This window comes from Gambusia affinis, linkage group LG16 (assembly GCF_019740435.1).
Source record: "Gambusia affinis linkage group LG16, SWU_Gaff_1.0, whole genome shotgun sequence".
NCBI lineage: Eukaryota > Metazoa > Chordata > Actinopteri > Cyprinodontiformes > Poeciliidae > Gambusia > Gambusia affinis.
This window is the reverse complement of record NC_057883.1, coordinates 3017658-3040396: the sequence shown is the minus strand read 5'-3', so window position 1 is coordinate 3040396 and position 22739 is coordinate 3017658. Positions and strand designations below refer to the sequence as shown.

The 22739-nt window shown below is 39.4% G+C and overlaps 1 protein-coding gene across 1 annotated transcript in view; it reads left to right on the top strand.

Moving 5' to 3' along the window:
• The first annotated feature begins 2668 nt into the window (after window positions 1-2668).
• exoc3l4 (exocyst complex component 3-like 4) overlaps window positions 2669-22739 on the top strand; it is a 32928-nt gene continuing 12857 nt past the window's right edge. Inside the window, exons 1-8 of the mRNA XM_044142834.1 lie at window positions 2669-2819; window positions 4491-4616; window positions 5521-5748; window positions 8053-8671; window positions 16950-17067; window positions 18742-18867; window positions 19619-19719; window positions 22208-22306. Of these exons, the coding sequence (XP_043998769.1) occupies window positions 2672-2819; window positions 4491-4616; window positions 5521-5748; window positions 8053-8671; window positions 16950-17067; window positions 18742-18867; window positions 19619-19719; window positions 22208-22306 (1565 nt within the window). The 5' untranslated portion in view covers window positions 2669-2671. The remainder of the gene's footprint in view (window positions 2820-4490; window positions 4617-5520; window positions 5749-8052; window positions 8672-16949; window positions 17068-18741; window positions 18868-19618; window positions 19720-22207; window positions 22307-22739) is intronic.

The following is a 22739-nucleotide window of genomic DNA, read 5'->3' as shown; positions in this document are numbered from 1 at the left end:
CTAATGTAGACTGACGCTAATTTAATATTTTTTTACTTCCTCTATCCGGTTCTAGCGGCCTATTTAACAGTCATTCGACAGCAATGTGGATTGTGAGAGCGGGGGAAGACATGCGCCAAAGATTAACAGACCAGGATTCAAACCTGTGACAACATAGAGGACAGAAGCCTCTGCTAGAGGTAAAACCTCACCAGCTTCACTACTGCGCCACCGCCGCGCCATCTTAAAACAAGTCCAACCTCATACGCCTCATAGCGGTTTAAAAATGCACAGGCTATGTTATCAGGCTTAAAATTGTTATTATGTTTACATTTAGAGGTTTATTTAGAAAGAAAGTGGTGATTATTTTTACACAGTTTAGTTCAGTTTTATTAATATCCCGAAAGGAAACTGACGTGCAGCAAACATCATAAACACAAAAACACACACACAAAAAAAACAGGAAGTGAATGTAGGAGCTGGTGCATCGCCATAGATAAATCTTTCTATGAATCTAATTCCTCTAACCTCCTTTGATTCTGTTGTGCTGTACGAGTGAAAATGGATAAAATTTCAAGTTATAAAATTTACAAATAACATTTAAAAATTAATATGCTTTCTTGAAATGTAAGTCAAGACTCTATTCTCATCAATACAACAGATGGGAATAAATTAAATACAAACGGATGTGGTCTACATTGCCATCCAGTGGTGTGGGAAGATATTACATGCAAACATTAACTATAGCTATAGTTTATCGATGTGAGGGATCTGAATGTAAGAGTAGGATGCTTAAATTACAAACGTAAGGAACACATATAACTCATTGTGTTGGTCATAAATGATTACATCTTTTGATTTATGAGCCAAAATACAAGTTCTACATTCAGGAGAAATAAATTTCCCTACCAAGTGACCTTTTTTTTTTTTTTCTTAAACAGGAAACCACCCGTCTTTCATTCTGTTTTTTTTTCTGCCATTCAAGCAGTAATCATCACTTCCTCGTTGTGTAAATGGTTAACTCAAAAATCTAAGCACTCCGAGCTCAGATTACGTCTACTTTCAGAGGTGACTGTGTCCTTAACAAGCTGACTGCGCTCCTTGTTTAGCTTTCTTCAGCTTCATGTGACTTATTCTGTCCTGGTACTCTGACTACATTTTTTTAATACCATCCTGAAGTCTTTCAAAACGTGAAATTAGTGAGTCATCTTTGTTGGAAATAAAAAATGAAAGCAAAACTGGATCTTACCTGAGCTGCCGTCCAAAGGTGAGGCAACACCTTTTTTTTTTTCTTTTTTTTTTTTCTTAAATCTTTGTCCTTCGGTTTGGATTTGTGCCTGAAGGTAACCTCAGATGCAAAATAAAACGACTTGCATGCTTTTCATTTGTCTTAACTAGTAGCAGCACTTTAAGGTGGAAGTGACCTCACAGTCCTTACAAAATAAATACTGATTATTAGTATTTTCATACGTTTGAAAGGAAAAGCTTCAAAATACTTCAGTTTATCTGCTAAATTGATACCCTTGTGAATATAATTACTATAATTCTAGGACACATTGTTACTGTGGTCTTAAATTAATAACTCACTCACTCACTCACGTAGGATTTATTTCAAAAACATTTCTTGTGAAATTATGTGGAATGCAAACTGTTGCTCTTGCAAAATAAAACTACTTGAATAATTACTATTATTATTATTAGCCAAGTAGAATAAAATCCCATCTAAAATGTAGAACTGAGGAAGTGTACTGCTGTTATAATTTACGAAGCACTTTCAGAGAGATATAAAAAATTACTGACTTTTGGATTTATAAAGAACTATAAAAAATAATTATGCTTTCTGAAGCCTGGCATAAATAAATACAGATAAAGCACGAATTTACATTTAATTCACAATGACCAAAACACAGATGTGTCAAAACCATGGAGTAGAAAAAAACATGAAGGTTTTCCACTTATTTTAAAGCATTCATATGTTTTAGGTTTAAGTGGATTGAGCTTAAAATCATTCCGCTCATTAACAAGTTTCCCATTGCAACTCCAAAAATCTGTCTGAATACTGAAAATATTTAAAGATTTTATAACTTTTAAAACTTTTGTCTGACTTGATTTGACTGACTAATCGTTTGCTGCTAAACGGACACATTAATAATTTACTCTCTGTGTGTGATTGCAGAAACATAAACACTAAAGAAAGTTTTACTTTCTGCCTTGTTTTGGTGGCTGTAAAACTGATTGCTGGTTGTGTGTTTGCTCTCTGCTTTCAGGGCTCGGAGCGAACCGGAGCAAATTTCAGCGAGAAGCCCATAACTATCTGTGAAAGGTCTGTCTGCAGCTTTTAATTTGTGCTGTGACATTCCCCTCACAGTGAACTCTTCTTATCAGAACCTCTTGCTCAGGGCTCGGAGCGAACCGGAGCAAATTTCAGCGAGAAGCCCATAACTATCTGTGAAAGGTCTGTCTGCAGCTTTTAATTTGTGCTGTGACATTCCCCTCACAGTGAACTCTTCTTATCAGAACTGGGCAGACTGGGTCCCGTGTTATCTGTAAACAGAGCGCGCCTCTGCCAAGGACCAAGAAACACCACCAAATATCCACAGTTCGTGACCCTTTCAATAGAAGCGGACTCACTCCAATTACCTGGGATTCATGAACTTTCCAGCCGAGGACAGATGTCCATTGTAACGGAAAGATGCAAGCGAACGGAGTTGTGAAAGAGGCTCTGGGCGTGCTCCAGACGTTCAGGCTGAGCATCAGGCGAGCCAACAGAATACCAGTTCTTATTCTCAAAGTGTTCATTCACATCATTAACAAAACAATTTTAATGCCAGCCTCACCCAGTGAGTAACATTCAGGCTGCTCACCCTTGACATCACACCTGGAACAGCAGGTGTGATGTAAACTGATGTTTGTATTGTAAGTAATCCGGTATACGGGTTCTGGAGGACCGGAGCGAAATCTGGCAGCAGCAAAGCTAAATAAGCCAACAAAATAGAATACCAGTTCTTGTTTATTCTCATAAGTGTCATTATTAGTCATTAACAAAACAATTTTAATGTTGCATTGTGTAACTTTTTGTGTAACTGGAAATGCTGTGAAAGCACTGAGGATGGAGGCTAAATACTAGAGCATGCAACCTTTTGTAACTTAAGCTGAAGAAATGTTGAAATAATGGAAGGTTTTCCTTGTGAAAAAGTGCACAAACATTTATGCAACAGCTGGCAAAATCATACAGAAATATTTTAGATATTGCGAAGGAACTTTGCTCCTACCGTCAAATGTTGACGTTTTATTGGCCAACATCTTCAACTCTATGTTGCCACTGATCCACCTGCTGGACTGTGGATAGTAGGAAAGTACATTCAGTATATGAACTGTACATGCATAGAAACTGTGAATGTATTTGTAAACTGGTGAACACGTGTTGGAAGAGGTTTCAATAGTCACTTTTCTCTGCATGGTGGATATTAAACTTGGACGAGTTGGTCCTGAGTAGCTTCAGCTGCAAAATAGAGAAGAGAGACCTCAAAGAAAAGGTCGAGCTCTGTTGTTGTGTTTGGCTGTAAATAGAAACTCTTTGTCATATCAACAGATAAGCTCAGACACTACACCTTTGCTGACACTTTGGTGAATTCTGGTTTCTTTGTTCAAACCTATCAAGGAATTGAAAGTAAAACCAACGAGGACACACAGTTGGAGTGATGTGACGATATTTGCTTAGCTCCAATTGGTTGAGAATTGAAACCTTTTGTCGTTCCCACTTTGTTTTTCTGGTTGGTTGGTCCTGTTCAGAAAACCCCTCTAATGCAAACTCTGAGGGTGAGCAGAGTTTACGCTCAGAGTGACATATTATTAGTACTAAAACTCAAACGTCAGCAAATTTTAAATATAAAACCCTAAACCTATCCAAATATTTTAATATAGAGTACTTTATTAAGAATTTTTGACTCTTTTTCGGTCAGTCAATAACCAGACCAATAACAGACATTGCATTATGTCAAGTGGCATCATAAAAATCACCAACACGCATCAAATATGTCGGCCTATGTTCTGTTTGTTATGGTTCAAAAGCAGCTCCTATAGGTGGGCTTTTAGTCTTTGATTTAGACAGACTCTGTTTCAGCTGTTTTGTCGTTTTGCTGGTAGTTATTTTATAAAAAGTTGTTCCAGACAGAAGAGAAACATGTGAGAACTTTATCTTCACGTCGCTCTTTCTTTCACCAGTTATGTTATGAGGGTGAGTTTATCTTAATGCTTCGGTTTCGTTTACTGTAAGTCGCATAACTTTGTGTTAATAGTATTTACCAGAAAACTTTCCAGAAAAACCTGTTTATGGTTCCCCATCAGAGCTCTTAATAAGCAGCAGTCTATTGGTTTTCAGCTCAGATTCATTTGCATTACCCAGCTGGTGATGCACAAATATATAAGGTACACCTGCTGATGCACGACTTGACACAGGGATATTTACTCAGTGTTGCGCTGACATCGTCTCTTCCCCGGTTTTCCACCAGGTCTTAGCTCGGGCTCTCCAGCTGCGTCACCCTTGAAGACCAGTGGGGGCTTCTTTCAAAAAACGGACGAAGATCTGACAGACATGACACAACACAAACGCAAACCTCTAGCTCGCTCAAAGACAGGTACGTCTGACAGCCAGCATAGAACCAGTTTGCTTCCATAGTCTGAAAACCAAACTTCTGTCTCTCTTTTTTCCTGTTCTTTATGTTTGGGGTCAGTGGAGGTCATTGGTTGCACTGTGATATAGAAGTTGGGGGTGTGCAACTCTGTGATGGCCTACAGAATTTGGGAACCGGTTGAGTCCTGCATGGGTCATTTTTCAACAGCATGTTTTGAAGTGAAAGTAGTTTTGCAGTGGTTGACATGCAAACGAGCCACATATTCGCAGCTCAGGATTGGGTGGCTTGAATAGAAACTCTTTGTCATATCAACAGATAAGCTCAGACACTACACCTTTGCTTTTTTTTTTCCTTTGTTTTTCTCAGGTTGTCTGACAGTTGAATTAATTTATGTGTTTCTAACCTTCATTTTATAATTCGTCAATCATTAATTTGAAAGCAGTGCAGAAGTCAAGCCGCTGTGTGAGAGAACAGCGAGTGTATGATGAGCTTCTGGTATTTCAACTCATTGATAAAATTGTTACAGCTCTGACATGTTTAAACATGTTTTAGCATCTTAAGTTAGCAGTTAGCATGGGCAGAGCGGCTAACTAGATAATCAGAAACCTAACTGTGACACTGAAATTTATAAATGTATGTCAACATTTTAAAAATATAACCTGTAAAGGCACGAAAGCTGCAAATTCTACCGTAGTCATTTCACTGTAACATGTTCAGCCTTCCTGTTATTTGCTGAAAGGTTCACTCTGACTTGCTCACAGCAGAGTTTCCTTATAAATCGCTTCTTACAGATTTGATGTTTCCTCTGACCTCACTGACACTAAAGCAGCTAACTGGCTCTTCTTCACCCAGTGTCCCCCAATAAGATGTACCTTACTCACAGAAACTGCGTGCTTTCTGTGCTCAGATCCCAACATGTCCAAGGTGACCGACTCCCTTCTGAAGAAAGGATCCTCAATTCGCAGAAGTCTGAGGTTTTCCTCCAAGAAGGAGAACGACAAAGCGGCCAAACAGGAGCATCCAGCCGCTGAGGCCCTGCCAGAAATGAGAGAGGAGAAAGAAATGAAGATGGAGGAGCTGGAGGAGCTGGAGGAGATGTACACACTGCCTGAAATTCCCCACACACCACTGTCAGGTACTCACCATCACAGGTCATTTTACGCTTCTCAATCAGTTTATTTGCGTACAGCCGAAGCAGATATAAATGGAGAGTTTCTGCTTTCGTCCTCCCTCCACATTGCTACATCTAGACCATAAATATGGACTTTTCCACCCATCTAGAAGCTAAAAGATGCTTTCCCCACAGAGCCTTTGAAATGTCAGAGCACTCTGCTTGGTGGAAGGTTCTGTAAGAGGTGGAGCTGGGGCTCTAAAAGGAACCCAAAGCCATCATTACTGTCATCCTTTCTAACTTTGTTTTTCATCTTTTGACCATTTAAATTATGTACTGCAAATAACAGGTATTGCATTTTGTTCTGTGTGCATGCCAACAGAATATCACTAACTTACCTATAAATACATTCTCAGTTTAAATGGCTAAAATGTAAAATACATAGTGATGATTTGCACAACAAACTGTACAAGCTGACATTTCACTCATTAGAGAAATGCTCAGCTGTGGGTTTCATGTATATTCACACCCCATGAACTTTCTCACATTTTGCACATTATAACCACCAAACTTTATTGTAATTTAACAGGACTTCACCAGGTGGACTGGTCAGCTCAGGAAAGTGAAAATTAAATAAATAAAACATGCTGTTTTCATCCACCAATGACATTGTATTATATTCAAGAAGCAAAGTTTGTACTGCCCCACTTGTTCACCGTTCTTGTTTCTCACCGCTTGTGGGGAAACAAGAATTAAGAATAGAAAAATTGTCTCATGCAGCTCCAGTCATCCTACTCTGTCTGTACATGCAGGTCTCTTCTTCGCCTCTGTTTTTCCAACACAAGCAGCTAAAGATTATCTTGTTTCAGCTACAAACAAACGTCAGAGAAAACGTCTGTAGTGTAAACGTTCACCAGGGAAGATAATCCACTTCAATTAAAACTGTTATGGAAGAGTTAGTCTTATTTGAAGAATTTGATGTTGGATAGGATGAGTTGAACCCATTTTGTAATTTCCATGAATGTTCTTACATTAATGGGCAAACAGTGTACATAATCAATCAGTAATGACTAATAATGAATTCACATTAAAGATGCGGTGACCTCAGCTTTGTGCTTAATTTCCAATCACAAGTTTTCATAAATATTACACTGATTTTAGCAAGTTTTAACTATACATATAATTTTAATGGCAGCGTTGACTATATTAAATTTTTTAAAGTTTCTTGCACTGGTTGAATATTAGAGAGCAGTTATTTTAAAAGAATGATAAAATGACTGGGGGAAAACATTTTAAATTGCCTTTAAATTGCTTTCACTACCTAGTTGCTGGATTTCCAAACACACTAGCGATTAGCTTGAAAAGCATGCTAGCATTACCATCTCTGTCATGCTAGTATGTCAAAATCTCCATCTTAGCTTGGAGATTTGGTCAAATTTTGGTCAGAGATTTGGCCAATTCCTGTGTTTTCCATAACAGACTGAAAATGAAGGAGCAAATTGACCCAGAACTGACTTCAGTAGATCTCAAGAAGGCTGATTGAATGTTTGCTGATGTTTTTTCTTTGCTTTGCAACCAGTGGTTCAAATTGACTTGCTTTTTAAACACTTTCCTGACACTGAAAGTGACTAACTTTAAGTGACTTTGGGGTACCTGAAAAGTGTTAGGCTTAATGCAGTCTGAAATTTCTTCTTTTGGTTTCAGTTTCTGCATTACAGTTTCTGCATTACAGTTGTAACCCTGAGAAGACTTACAACTGTAGTCTTCTCAGGGTTCTCTAAAAGATTTCTTTGGATTTTTAAATTTATTTAACGTTATTTCCAACAACGTGAAGTAGAAGCAAGTTGAAATAGGGCTTGCAATACCTCTTTTGTGACTTGCTGCTGGTTTTAAAGACGCATTTTGTAATGTTGCTCCCTCATGTTTCCTGTTGGGTTTGGATTGTTTATATGAAAGCAGCAGATTAAAAAATGGATTATGACGTAGAAACGTCAAGGAATTCATTTGAAAATGAATCATTCAGCTTCCAGTAATTTAGAGTAAAACTGACGTCTAAGTCAGTGTTTCCCAGCGTTGGTCCTCAAGGCTCACTGTCCTACATGTTTTAGCAGTTTCCCTGCTTTAATGTGCCTCATTCAACTGATTGCAGTTCAACAAATGTTAATCAGTCATCAATTGAAATCAGCTGGACTGAAGCAAGGGAATACCTAAAACATGCAGGGCAGTGAGCCTTGAGGACCAGGGTTGGGAAACGCTGGTCTAAGTGACTCTAAAGGCATGAAAAAAATGAAGACATATCTGTAATTTAATTATTTTTTTAACCTTCAGTTATGCAGATCAACAAGCTGATAGAGATGGAGGTTCTGGAGGAAGCTCATCTGAACCTGCTTGCCATGCGACTGGAGTTTCAGAAGGAGCAAGAGCAAACTGGTGACGACTTCCCCATGGAGATGGCGAAGAAGGAGAAAGACCTGACCCTCCTCTATACGGACCTCAGAAAAAAGATTTGCACCATAGTCTGTGATTCCAACTCCTTTCCTGCCAGGAACAAGGCACTACTGGTCCACGTGACTCGCATCATCCAGGAGGAGGAGAAGAGGGCCGAGGAGCCAGGCGGCCTACCAGACAGCTGGAGGGAGGCCTGGAAGGAGGCGGTGTCCCAGGGCGTGCAGGTCAAGGTCGACGGCGTTCACCTGGAGAGGAAGGAACAGAATCTATCCTGGTTGGCGGTCCATCTCGGGCTCCTGGGAAAAACTATTGTAGAGGATTTGGAGAATGTGAAGCGGGAGCTGCGATGGTCCTACCCACCCAGCTTCAAAGTCTTCAGCACCTATTTGAAGAGCTACCACAGAATCGTCGGGCAGCACTTGAGGAAGCTGGAGCCACAGGTGACCGAGCTAAAGGATCTGTACGCTCTGCTGGACTGGATCCTCAACAAATACAAGAGGTGAGGGAATAAAGGAATGTTTTGTTACTGTATTTCTCTTGGAAGGTTGTCAGTTTGATGCTCTCAATGTTTGAAAGACAATGGACTTAGAATAGGCAGCGGTAAAGGTGTTCCCTTGTACCCCCTGGGAGTGACATAACTTTTTAAACATAGTCATTGGTTGATGGTGTCTGCAAAGGTATTCATACAAACAAACATTTAAACATATTTTAATCAGCTTTTATGTGACTGGAGAATGCAAAGTATTGCATTGTGAAGTGAGGTATGTGTGCATTGGAATTACACATAACAACCACCACAAACTTTAGCTGGGAAACTGGTCACACTTAATGGAAATAATGGGCAATACAGGAAGATAACCTGTAGGAGACTGCAACCAACTTAAAACTCGCCTGGAAAACCCTGAGCTGGATGGCAAATGTAGAAAAAATGGCCAGAGCTACAATTAAATATTTAGATCCAGACACCATTTCATGACGTATGTTGCCAAAAGTATTTGATCGTACCAGAGGTGAAGGTGAGTCAGGAGTCAGGAGCTTGTCCTGTAGCCTCTGAGGTTTGAATCTCCACTCCATCTGTATCAGTTGTTGTGTCCTTGGGCAAGAAACTTCATCCGACTTGTCTGCTGGTGGTGGTCAGAGGGGCTGGTGATGCTGATTGCAGCAGCCTCACTACTGTTAGTCTGTCCTGGGGCAGCTGTGGCTACAATGTAGCTTACCACATTGTGTGAATGTGTGTGTGGGTGTGCGTGGGGGGGTGAATGACTGAATGGAGTGTAAAGCCCTTTTGAGTTCTCTGGACCAAATAAAGTTCTATGCAAGCGCAGGTCATTTACCACTTACATTGTCTGCATTTACACACATACACTACTCTCAAAAAGTTAGGTGTAATTGGATTTCAGGTGAAAGTTGTGGAAAATGTAAGAAGTTCACTCTACCATTATAGTAAAACTAGGGTGACCATATTTTCATTTGGAAAAACCAGGACACCTTGGAGCGGGGATGGGGGGGGGATATCGCTTTGGCATGTTGTTGGCGTACTGACAGCCACGCTATCTATCTTCTGATTAAGAACAGGGCTGCCCGCACTGACGCGGCTCAGGGATTACGTCACACGCAGCGCCGTGCGCAGTGCCCTAGTGCCTGTAAATTTAATGGTCCAATGAAGGTAATTTAAAAAACAGGACATTTCCTCACTTTCTAAAAATAACCCGGGACGTCCGGGACAGGACGTGAAATACGAACGTTTGGTCACCCTAATATATATATAAGCCTCCAAGGAGGCTGGAAAGTGAGCTGGCTTTGCTGTTGCCTAGCAACATTGCATACATTAGATTTTTTTTCCACTGATGGAATCTGATGATGTCAAAAGTGAGCTGGCTTTGCTGTTGCCTAGCAACATTGCATACATTAGATTTTTTTCCACTGATGGAATCTGATGATGTCATAGTGTTATGATGTCATAAGAGACAGAAGCCTTGAATATCCTGCATCTGAATCAAACTGGCAGATCGCGAGGAGCAGCAACACGGACGGTAGTTTTGCATATTGGATTCATCGTTACATTTTTTCGTAGTTTTTGTGATACGTTAGTTGGATGATCAAAATGTCGTCATTTGGTACAGATTCATTGACACTGTCTCAAATTAGACTGATGTCAAGAGATGAACTGGTTTCATTGGTTGTGGATTTTCTACAACGTTTAAAAGAAAAATCTGCAATCTTGATCAAAGAAGACATACTGGAGCAGGACCTGGAAAAAGCCCAAGAACAAATTGACCTTTTAAATGAGAAAGTTGATTCGTTGACGAAAGATTTACAGATTTCTCACAGGCACAACAGATATTTGAATAATGAAAAAATACCTAAATTAAAACTAGAGATAGAGACCTGGAGTTCCCACAGAAATCAATTGTTAGCTGAGGTGAAGTCCTATCAAAGTAAAGTAAAAGATTTGCAGAACTCTTTGAAAAACCAGGAGAGGGAATTAAACCTTCAGATTGAAAAGATCCTAGAAGAAAAAAGGCAAGTGACGTCACAATTCGCGGCATATAGACATAAGACCGAAAAGAATGAACATGAAATTAAAAAGCTTGAGATCGAATTGTCCAAGAAGGTCAACGACATTGGCTTGAAGAACAATGAAATTCAGAAAGAGAAAGAAAAGACCAAACTTCTTGAGACCACTATCAGAGAACTAGAAAAGAAATTAATAGAGGAAGAAACTGAAAACAAAAATCTGATGAAGAAACTGGCAAAAACTCCAAGGGATGAAGCCATCGAGAAGACAAGGATCGCGTTTGAAGCCAGACTGGATTTTGACGCCTTCGCTAAGGAAAAGCAGCGAAGCAGGATGTTACAGGAATCGCTCACAAAAAAAGATCGGCAGCTCAATGAGCTCTTGGAGGAGCAGGCAAAGAGACGACCCTCGCCCTCCAAGGTAAAGACAGAGCCTGAGACAGAAAAAAAAAGGTTTGAACCAACTGCGGCGGATTGGAGACAGGTTAAAAGAGACAACGTGGCTTTAAATGCAGAGATAAAAGTCCATATGGAGAACAGACAGAAAGATCAACACCAAATAAAACAACTAACCGAGCAATTGTCAGAGGTCAAAAGAGAGATGCTGTTCAAGAGAATTGAACAAGCGGATTTGAAGAAATCCATAAATAAGAAAAAAGAAGACATTGCTGTGGTGAGACCAGATGTTGAAAACAACATAAAGGCACCAATTGAAAATAGCAAAATTAGATATTTACCACCAGTTGTTTCCAACCTCGAGCCACCCAAACCAAAGTTATCTTCCAATCAAAGAACTTTGCGTTTGGGGGAAGGCAAATTATTGCCAGATTTTAAAGACAATTTAACTACACAGCATAAGCCACAACCCCCTAGCCAAGGAAAGCCTGGAAGACCTCCATTTATAGCGGGAGGCAGGACGGGGTGGAAAATCTAACGTGAGAAAAAATAGCGGTCAACCTGGTGGGAGAGGAGAACGTTAAAGTTCCCTCATTAGAGGTTGAATGCAACAAAATATCGTGATGCTGCTTAGAACGCGCGTGCATACAAGAGGCGTATACACCTTGGGGCTGGGCTTTAACCCATGGAGCCCAGCAGGGCACAGCCGAAGAGGAGACAGGATTCCCCAGCAGAAGGTGGGGACCTTGGTGATCTGATCCTGGGCTACAGATGCTCCCTGTACTTCCAGAGTCTGGTCCTCATTGCTGGCAGCAACTCGGGCTCGTTTCCAGTGAGAGCTGGACTCCGCCAAGGCTTTTGTCACTAATTCTATTCAATACTTTTATTGACAGAATTTGTAGGCACAGCCAAGGCGTTGAGGGGATCCGATTTGGTGGCTTTAGGATCGCATCTCTGCTTTTTGCAGAAGATGTGGTCCTACTGCCTTCATCAGGTCGTGATCTACAGCTTTCACTGGAGCGATTCGCAGCCGAGTGTGAAGCGGCTGGGATGAGGATCAGTGCCTCCAAATCCGAGGTCATGGTTTCGGATTTGGAGACCATCTGGTCAGGGTGCCTCCTGGACGCCTCCCTGGTGAGGTGTTTCAGGCACATCCCACCGGGAGAAGGCCAAGGGGAAGACCCAGGACAGCTGATCTGGGAACTCCTGGACCAAGTGGCTGTGGAGAGGGAATCTGGACCTCCTTACTTAGGCTGCTACCCCTGTGATCTGAAGTGGATGGATGGATGGATGGGTGGATGGATGGATGGATGGATGAATGGACAGTTCGTATACGCCTCTTGTATTAACTAATAACGTTTAGACTTTTATTTATTCTCGCTGTTTGGCCATAGCCATAATTTTCTGTGTTAATCTAATCAACTTTAGATTAACTCATTAATTAATAACTTGCGTTCCTCCCTCTCCTGGACGTTGTGTTTTTTCTACAAAACACTTATTAAACTCAATACATAGGTTTTCTCCGGGTGCTCCGGTTTTTCCTACCGTCGGGAAAAAAGTGATTCGGCTAATTGGTTTCTTTTAAATTTATCTTAGTTTCTCGCTCATTAACTGTTAGAGATACAAAGAATATGAACTTATCAACTTATGCGATCTGAAGCAAAAGAAGATGGATGGATGGATGGATGGATGGATGGATGGACGGACAGTTCATACGCCTCTTGTATTTACTAATAACGTCCGCTTTTACACTGTAAAAAACAAAATTAGGGGGTTATCAGATTAACAAAAGAATGTACTTTTAACTAAAGCATTTCATGTTTCAAACAAAATCGTGACACAATCATGTTGGATAAACAAGAAATTCAACAACTTCACGTTTATGAAATTTAATCATGTTGAGATAATATGATTCATTATAGTCAGACTGATATAGTGCTGAAGACGAGTGAGTTCATGCGAGACAATCGTTTTTGTCTCAACTTGAATAACATGATTCAAGTTGAGACAAAAACGATTGTCTCGCGTGAACTCACTCATCTGATTGAATGTGATTCAATTTAGTCAGATTCATTTCCCTCCGAAGAGGGTCTAGCGAGATCAGGGGATCACGAGAGATTATACGACATAAGTGTTTTGTGCCTGGGAAAACTTCAAAGTGGTTTTAGTTACACATTAAACTATAGATATTTGTTTTCATCTGCAGGGCAGAGAAAACAAATATCTGCACTGTTCTGTATCAGTCCATTTAAGAACTGTAAAAAAAAGTTCTCAAAGACATTTTTTTTAAAAAGTCAAAAAAGTCTTTGACTTAAAAAAAATGTCTTTGAATTAGCGTAATTAAATCATGAAAAGGATTTCCACACGATTAAATAGCTTTCTTTCAGCATGAAGCATCCCTTACAAAAAATCCCATGAAAATCACATGTGAATCACATGTGATACACACAAATTTTACATGTGAATGATGTGAATCACATGTGAAAGCACATGAATACGTGTGATTTTGGAACGTTTCGTGGTAAAATCACATGTGATTCACACATTTCCACATGTGACATGTGGAAATGTGTGAATCACATGTGATTTTCATGGAATTTTTTAGTAAGGGATGTTTGTTGAGCCAACTTAGTTTTCATGAGTTGGATCAACTTAATAAGTAGTGTGAAGGTATCACTGTAACATATGTTGGAGGACATGGCGACCTTTGCCATGTCCTCACCCTGTCTGCCTACTGTCTCAAAAAAATACGAGCCACTAGCGCCGCAAAAAGTCTTTGGAGAAAAAAAAAAGTTGGTCTCAACTAAATTGTCGTTAATCTTGGTCAAGTAAATTATTTGGTCCAAAGCATTGGAACTTATTTGGGTTGGCTCTTTTAAATTACATTGGGTTCAACTATAGTAAATGAGTTGAATCAACCTTAATAAATTAAATTGAACCAACACATTTGCTTTAAATTGGAATAACCATAATAAAATAAGTTGAGCCAACTCATTTTATTTAAATTAGATTAACCTTAATAAATTAAATTGACCTAACACATTTGCTTTAAATAGGAGTAACAGAATCACATGGTGCTGAAATAAAGCAAAGTAATCAGGTGGAAAACCTTTCCATGATTTTTTTTACTCTCGTCCATAGAGGTATTTTTTTCAGTGTATTTATTCTTGCACTTTGACCACAGCCATAATTTTCTGTTTTAATCTAATCAACTTTAGATTAACTCATTAATTAATAATTTGCATCCTTACCTGTACTGAACATTGTGTTTCTTTCTACGATACACTCTTTAAATGGGATGCATAATTTTGTTGCAACCTTCCAAAAACCAACATTTCCAACAAAGGTCTCTAGGGGACGCAGAGTAAGAGACAGTAACAGCGAGCTAGCCATCCAGTAAAGTTAAGTGTAGCCATATATTTATAGTTTTCTTCTGTTACCACAGCCAGGGGCGCAACTACATATTTTTTAGGTGGATGCGAACATCTTACCGGGGCCCCCCACCCTCCCAGGACATAAACTTGTAGAAGTGACCCAAAGAGCCGCTTCTGTTAGCCTGTCTAGAACCTCCTATGAGCTGCAGGTCTGAGGCTTTTTGTTAGCATGTTTTCTATCATTCTTATAGCTTGATAGGAAGCCTGATCCAAACTGGCAACACACATTAATAAAATGGTAAAATAATATTGACCACAAAACACTATATATAAATTTAATGGTCCAATTAAAGTAATTTAAAAAACAGGACATTTCCTCACTTTCTAAAAAAAAAACCCGGGACGCCCGGGACAGGACGTGAAACACGGACATGTCCCGGGAAATACGGACGTTTGGTCACCCTAGTAAAACAATAGGGCATCGATGTAGAATCCTGTAATGGGGAGTTCCTCATGTCAAGCAATGCACTGAAACAAACTCTAACAACCAGTGCTGGTTGACAACAAAAATGTCAATGTCTCAGTAACGTGTCATGTGGCCTTGACTGTCAACAAAAACATCTTATGCTGTTCACAAGTCATTCATTGTTCATGGAGGCATGGTGTCCCAGTCTTCCTGAAGGATGGTCCTTGGGTCATCCAGATTCTACAGAGTTAAGAGTCTCTACATGACTAATCAGATGGTACCAGAGGTATTTTAAAAAATAAAATTCAGGTCTGGAGAAATTTCTGGCCACTCCATTCAAGGTACCTTAGTTTTCAGTAGCTCTTCCCTACCGATTTAATGTTGATGAGTTCTAGCACCGCTGTCCATAAAGATGAAATCAGACCTGTGTTGTTCAAGCAGAAACACAATGACTAGAGTGATAGTGTGATTCAGGTAGTGTGGTCTTGTCACTGTACTATTCACAAGGACACTAAAACTTCATCACCACCAAAGGCTCATCTGGTGACAACAGTGGCTGATGCCTGGCGCTCTCCTTGATGCCGCCAACATCATTGGTTGCTATCATTTCTGCTCAACATGAATCGACTTTCATCAGAGAACAACGCTGAGACCTACTGGTCCCTTGTCCAGCGTAAATGTTCCCTGGAGCAGAAGCCATGCAAGATGACGGTGCCTGTGACAGGTTGTGTGGTCAGATACTCTTGAAGGTCATCTAGCACACAGACACACAGTGGTAAATGAACTTGAGTGACATCCCATTGTTAAATCATCTACTAAAGGTTTTCCACAAGATTTAGGAGTGTGTTTATTGAGATTTGTGGACATTCTTCTGGATTCTCTGCATCTTAGTCAGGTTCTTTCTCAACAACACTGTGAAACAGTCTAGTTTTACTACAGTTCTCCAGTTGTGTTGGCCTCACGGCAACTGGCAAACCCACACTTGTACATTGGGTTGCTAATGTAGTGTGCTAACCAGAAAGACAGATGACGCTTGCTGGTCTGTTGCAATGGTCTCTGCAGAAAGCTGGCAGCCTTTGCGTCCTCTTTGGCTCAGCATCTATTGATCGAGCTTTTATGTGGCCTAAGAATTTGAAACTGAGTTGCTCCCACTTTGTCATAATACGAGGAGCAGATTACTATCAAATTTTGTAAGGAGGAAATTTCACAACTGGACAAATTGCACAACTTGCAACCTACCATGGTACCATGAAGGAATTCACAAAGTTCCTGAAAGCCATTCTTTATGGATGTTCACAGGAGCCGTCGACACACCTGAGTTGAATGATCTGTAGGGGTGTTTGCATCAACACTCACAACAGAAAACAAACATGTCTGGGCAGCACATAAACACATATTAGGGAACTGGAGTACCGGCAAAAGGGAGGCGCTGAGGAGGAAGTTTTAAAAAACAGCACAGATCATTTTGCTGATCTTTTAACTTTGTTTTGCTGTTGAATCAGACCACACCAAACCAACATGTTGTGCTTGAAACACAAATTTGGAGTCTAAAAAAACCCCCCAGCTGCTCTGATATAAAAAAAAAAAATCTTAGTATGGGCAGAATGGAAACATTCAGTTCAGGTCATAAACACTGTTCTCACAAATTAGTTAGAGTCATGAATTCCACAGTCAAGTACATGAAACTTTCTTTGTATTTACTTTGAAACAAAGTCTGTATATTACAATACTCTAAACTGCAATGTAGAGATTGACCACTGAAACTTTACTAAGTCTGATAATATTAATTAATTCCCTGACATACTGCAATTGGCTGCAATGCTTAGAAAATTCTGGATTTTTTTGATATTCTACTTTTTTTTCTCACGTCATGAGGAAGTCGTGTGATCAGATCTGACTCCAAGTCAACAGGTCTGCTCCCACAAGGCCTTCCCTCAGTGGGACATGTTTTTTTTTCGTTTGCTTCAGTGCCAGTCAAATGTTACAACAACAACATGTGACTGGTTTTCTTTTCACTCCGACAGTGAGAAGATCTTGGGAAGTTTCTCCTTGCAGCCGGACATGGCGGAAGAAAGCGCTGAAATGCAACTACAGGAAGGATTCCTGAAGCAGCTTTTGGAGAAGTACTGCTGCAAAGTAAAGGTAACAAAAAAAAAGAAAGAAAAGCAAATCCTATACCACCTTTCAAGATAAAAATCACACAGGTCTTTACAACAAGAACAAGCCTACTGAAAAAAAAGCAAGATGAGAAACTCAAGGCCTCAGCCAGCAGCAACACAATGCCCCCAGTGTTGATTTGTTTCTTTCATGAACGTTTGACAAATCCTTTAATCTCCATGGCAACCATTTAGTTGTGAAAAACGCCTGGGTGGATCTTGTTCCGCCTTCAAGACACAGCTCCTCCACAGAGCTGCAGTTTCCAAGCTTCTGAGCTTCTGCTCACAGTCCAGCCCTCCCCCACTCAGCTCCTTCAGACTAGCCAGCAGCAATTAGCAAACACCTGGAGGAACTGCACACATGCTGAGCTCATTATAGGAGCTACTTCTCAGTGTAAAAACGTTGTTAAAGATTTGGCAGAAGAGCCATTTTTTTCATGACTTCAAATCACGTTCCCAGAGTCTGCAGGAAGAGAGGAAGAAGAACGCATTGTCCTGTGTGAAGTTCCCACAGTCGGTGGTGATTGTCATCTGCTGCTGAAATGGTTTTATTTACTAAAAGTCAGTGCAGCTGACAGAGTTTATGGATAATTTGCCTCAGTCAAACCATGGTGGTGGTAGGATCAGGATAAACTGCTGTTAGCTTAGAAAAAAATTATATAAGGACCTCTGCACTTTTTTTATTTTATTTTGTTCACCAGCCTTTGCTTTGGTTCCATTATTGATATTTCTTTTTTTCAGGTGAGTGATTAAGAACAAATTCTTACTTACAGTAACAACCTGGTGGGGAGGGAAGAACGCAGAGGGAGGTCAAGCTGGACCCTTTACTATAAACAACAAACATTAGCAGCACTGTTGAAATCATAAAAGAGTAAAAAAAAAAACAATACAGAGACAAGGGCAAAGGACAGAATTGACATTACTTTTTTAGTGGAAATATATGCAGGTTTCTTTAAAATACATTTACAAGTTCCTAATGATACAAACATGCTCAACTTGATCACTTTTTGAAGTTTGTTCCAGTCTTTTGCTGCAGCATAATGGAAAGATAGTTCTTCATATTCAGATTTAATTTGGGGAACAGTGAGCATAATGTGAAGCGTGTGCCGTTACACTCTGTCCTTGAAGCAGCTAAAATGAAATAGTTATTGAAACATATTATTATTATTATTATTATTATTATACATCTTGTATTCTTTAAGCTTGCTAGTCGCTGGATTGCCAGAGTATATAAATATTTGTGATGACATTTTAACTTTAATGTGAAAGTTCAGTAAATTTGTAAAAAAATAAAATAAAATTACCTTGTTGCACTTTTACTTTTGAAGCAAATAGGAACCCTTCTTCATGTTGACTGCAGTGTTATTTTTGGACGCGTCTTTTAAAACAGACAAATGAACACACCCTGAGATTGAACTGGCATTTACGAACAAGAAAATGAGATTTCAGCTCAAATCAAATTTCCAAGTAATCAGCCTGAAATGATCCTGTTCCTTCCAGCTGAGACTCGTGATTTCAGCTCAAATCAAATTTCCAAGTAATCAGCCTGAAATGATCCTGTTCCTTCCAGCTGAGACTCGTGTTTTGACAGTGCTGGCCTGCTGCTTCTCTCTGTGTGTGTGTGTGTGTGTGTGTGTGTGTGTGTGTGTGTGTGCTGCAGGAGGACATGAGCGCTGTGCTGGACAGAGTGATTGAGCTCGAACACGAGACTGTGTGGAAAGACAAGACGGAGCCCCAAAGAGAAGACAACCTGCTTCTCTCTCCGTTTCCCATGGACATTTGGACTGTAAGACGCCCGTAGTGATAAATCATTCTGCTTCAATTTAACTAATAAAAAGCAGAGTAATTAAAAAATAAATCTATGTTTGTGATAAGATATTATGAAGATTTAACAACTTAAATAAAACAAAGTCAAATTTTCATTCCGCTTTTAAATTCTACCTATCAGTAGAAAAGATCATTTTCAATCAGTGTATTAATTAATAATCTAACCTATGTGAACATATCAGCTGTATCCTTGTGCTGCTAACTCTACATGAAAAACACATAAGCTGACTGAGTATCTTCAGTTATATTCTAATCAAAATGTTTAGCTGGAACTTCTTATTAAAGTGAAGTAGTTAATTTTAATAAAGTTCAGCCATTTTTAAGCAAACTATTGTGCTTGTTTCAACTTTAACTTTTAAACTCGAATGGTTATTTTTTAATACTCTCCAAAATTCACTTTTATAGTGTATTATTTCAGTGCTTTTATTAGAAATGGTCTCACATTTTGGTTTAATATGGACAGAACAGCCAACCACTTCTGTTTCCCAGCTCTGTGGGAAATGTTTTGGTTTTGGATATGATATGATTAATATTGTGATATTTGGCTTTTGTACATTTTTGTCTCTTTTTCAGCCTCTATATTTTCCATTGGATTATATATAGACCTGTTCATTAAATTTGCACATAAAAGTATATAATCTGACATGTAATGCAGGGTTGTGTCCACCAGATGGAAGCAGAGAGCTTCATGTTCCTGTTTCTGCCTGCAGGCGGTTCAAGGAAGAGTGGACCACTCGAGAAAACTGGACCCGGATCTGGAGAAGAAAGTCATCGCTTCCTGCCTGGAGGAGTTGAAAAGATTTCCCAGGAAGTATGATTACAAATAATACTAATTTTAATAACATGCACAAAAAGTTAGAATTAATCTTAAGTCTTGATTATGTAAATTATTGTGATCAAAAGGATTTGGTGTAAAATAAAGGAAAGATCTCCATAAGAAACTTTCACTCAGTGGCTCTGGAAACCATCACAATCATCTCACACAAAACCTCTTCAAATTAAGTAAAAACATGCAGATACAACCAAAAGTAAACCTATCAGATTAATACCAGTGAAAAACTCAAACTTTGTTCAGTAAAAAAAATAAGTGAAGCCAAAAAAAAAAAAAAAAAAAAAAAAGATTTAAAAGAGAAAAATTGTTTTGGATCTGAAGAAAAGTTTGAAACTGACAAAATAGATTGAAAATAGATTTGAAACTGGAAACAAAAGTCCAAGTCTACTTTTCAGTTTTAAGTTTTTTTTTCCAGTTTCAAATTGTGTTTTTCTTTTGAGCAAATTCATGACCGTGATTTAGCTCCACACTGTTAGATGCAGTGAGGTCAGCTCCCCACTGGATGGCGCTACAACATCTATGAACTACAGGTTGGGATTTTATTTTCAAGTCTCAAAATACCATTGAATTTATGTAACTAACGGGTCAAAAGCTCAAATAGTTTAGGGAGACATTTCCAAAATATTCATATCATCTAAGCTTTTTCACATATTCAGTTTTTGTATCTATACTTGACTTTATGGCACACATACATATATATATATATATATATATATATATATATATATATATATATATATATAAAAACTGAATCTTGTGAAAAAGACCTACATGTTGCCACTAATTGTGAAGCAGAGGGTAGTTTACTCATAAATCTACAGATAAAAATCTGAGAAGTATGATGTACATTTGCATCCAGTCTCCTTTACTTTGATCCCCTTGAATAAAATCCAGTTTAAGTGTCTTTAGCTGTTCTAGATGCAGTAAATCTGTTTCTGGCCTCAAAGGTTTGAACAAACAGAATCATAAATTGTGAGGAGCCCAGCAGACGGTCGGGGAGGAAAACGTTTGGAAGGATCCAGAGCATTTCACTGAGCTCTGTAAAGCCTGTCATTAGACATAGTAAACAGTTCGGCTGTTTACTATAAAAACAGCCGAACTGTTTTTATAGTAAACGCAAAATGTGGCCAAATAAAAACACAAGACATTATTCAGATAAAGTCAGATCTCAATTTCTCCATTTCTATTGGAGGGGATTCTGAAGCCGTGTGTCACTGACCTTCCACTCTACAATCATGTGTTACTTTGTGTTTGTCATGAAATGTGAAGAGGTGGTGAGGATGAAACCAAGGACCCAGGTTAGGGTGAAAGAATGATGTTTTTAAGGATGATATAAATACAAATACAAAGTCCAGGCAGCACAGAATGAGTGGAAGGCTAAGAGCTCATATCTGGTAGCAACTGGTAGAACGACTGACGACTGACAAGCCTGATTAGACACAACAGATTTGACAGCAAGAAAGAACAGAGGTGGGATTAAATACACAGAGGGTAATCAGGGAAATGAGACACAGCTGGGAACAATCAAGGGGTAGACAGGAAACATGGAGACTAAATTACACAGAAACCTAAATTAACACAGAGAAAAACACAAATCCTCCTCACAGTGTCGGTCTGTCAGTTATAACAATGTATATATATATTTCTACTTTAGCAATATGTCATGTGGGTCAGGAATGGACGTGTGTAGGTGTTTCCCTCCTCGGTTTTTCTTCAAATGTGGCAACTTCCTCTTCTGGAGACGTTATGGGAATGTCAAGGAGGTCCCCACACAGCACTCACACCGAGGCATTCATTGAGTCAAATCAATGACAAAATATGAGATTCGTTTCAAAAACATCATGGAAGTGGAAACAAGACTCGTTTGCACGTAGTTAATTTGAACGCTTAAAGGAAGCTAAACAAGGGTTTTAGATTTAGGTCATTGTCAGACTGTACACTTCTTAAACTGAAAAAAGATTTTTGCAGTCAATTGATATCAACATGATTCTGATTACTGCTGAATGATCTAAAAACAGGGGATCTGTCAGCTCTAAAGTTCACAAACTGCGACTGTCAATGCCAAAACTTTGGCTACGTGTTCTTCCTCAGATTAGCTTTCGCTGGACGTGCCTCTTCATCAAGTTACAACCTGAAAAACTTGAAATGGAGTTTTGCATGTTCGTCTCATTCAAAGAAAAGGCCTCCAGTTTGCAGATTATTTGGGGCTCATGGGGGAAAAAAAATATGTACATATACAAAAAATTCCTGATTTGCAGTTGGGGACCATAGAAAATCAGTCCAATGGCCATAAGTGGCCCTCAGGCAACACTTTGGACACCCCCTTCTATTCTATGACATAAAATCATAGAAATCTGTGGTTCTAATTTCACATAAAAGGAAGTAGTTCAAGAAAAAGAAAAACCCCTTCAGTCTTGCAGCTCTGCCTCTCTTCTCCTCTGACTAAGTCGTCTTCTCTGCTCTCCAGATTTGAAACCCAGTTCAAGAGCCACTGCAGCTCCCTCCAGCCGCAGCCGCTGTGGACCGACTATCACATAACCTACATCAACAGCTTTCAGGCTTTACAGTAAGTCACGTGGTTTCACATAGACATACCCACAATGCACTGCAGGAGAACAAGATGCCAAACACGCTGCCCCCACTTCTGCCCACATGAACAAAAAAAACAACTGAATGAGGACAAGCTGGGGCTCGACTGCAGATGGCAAGCTTTAGAAGAGAAAGTAAAACGCCTGAGTCTTTCTGTCATATAAAGGAGTTCAGTGTTGTCTTTATTCTAAGGGATTCGTGGAAGCAGCTCTGTCCGCTCGCAGCTGCATGTCGTTTCAGTCACTAAACGCTTTGTTTATGACTTGTATATATTAGATAAAGGAGTGCACTATGTTGTACATTCTGATGCACATTTAACACTGAGCTTCAGATTATAAATTAGCACTTTCAGAACTCTGAAAGTGCAGCAACTACAATATGAAGACTGTAGAAAAGCAGATTCACAAGCT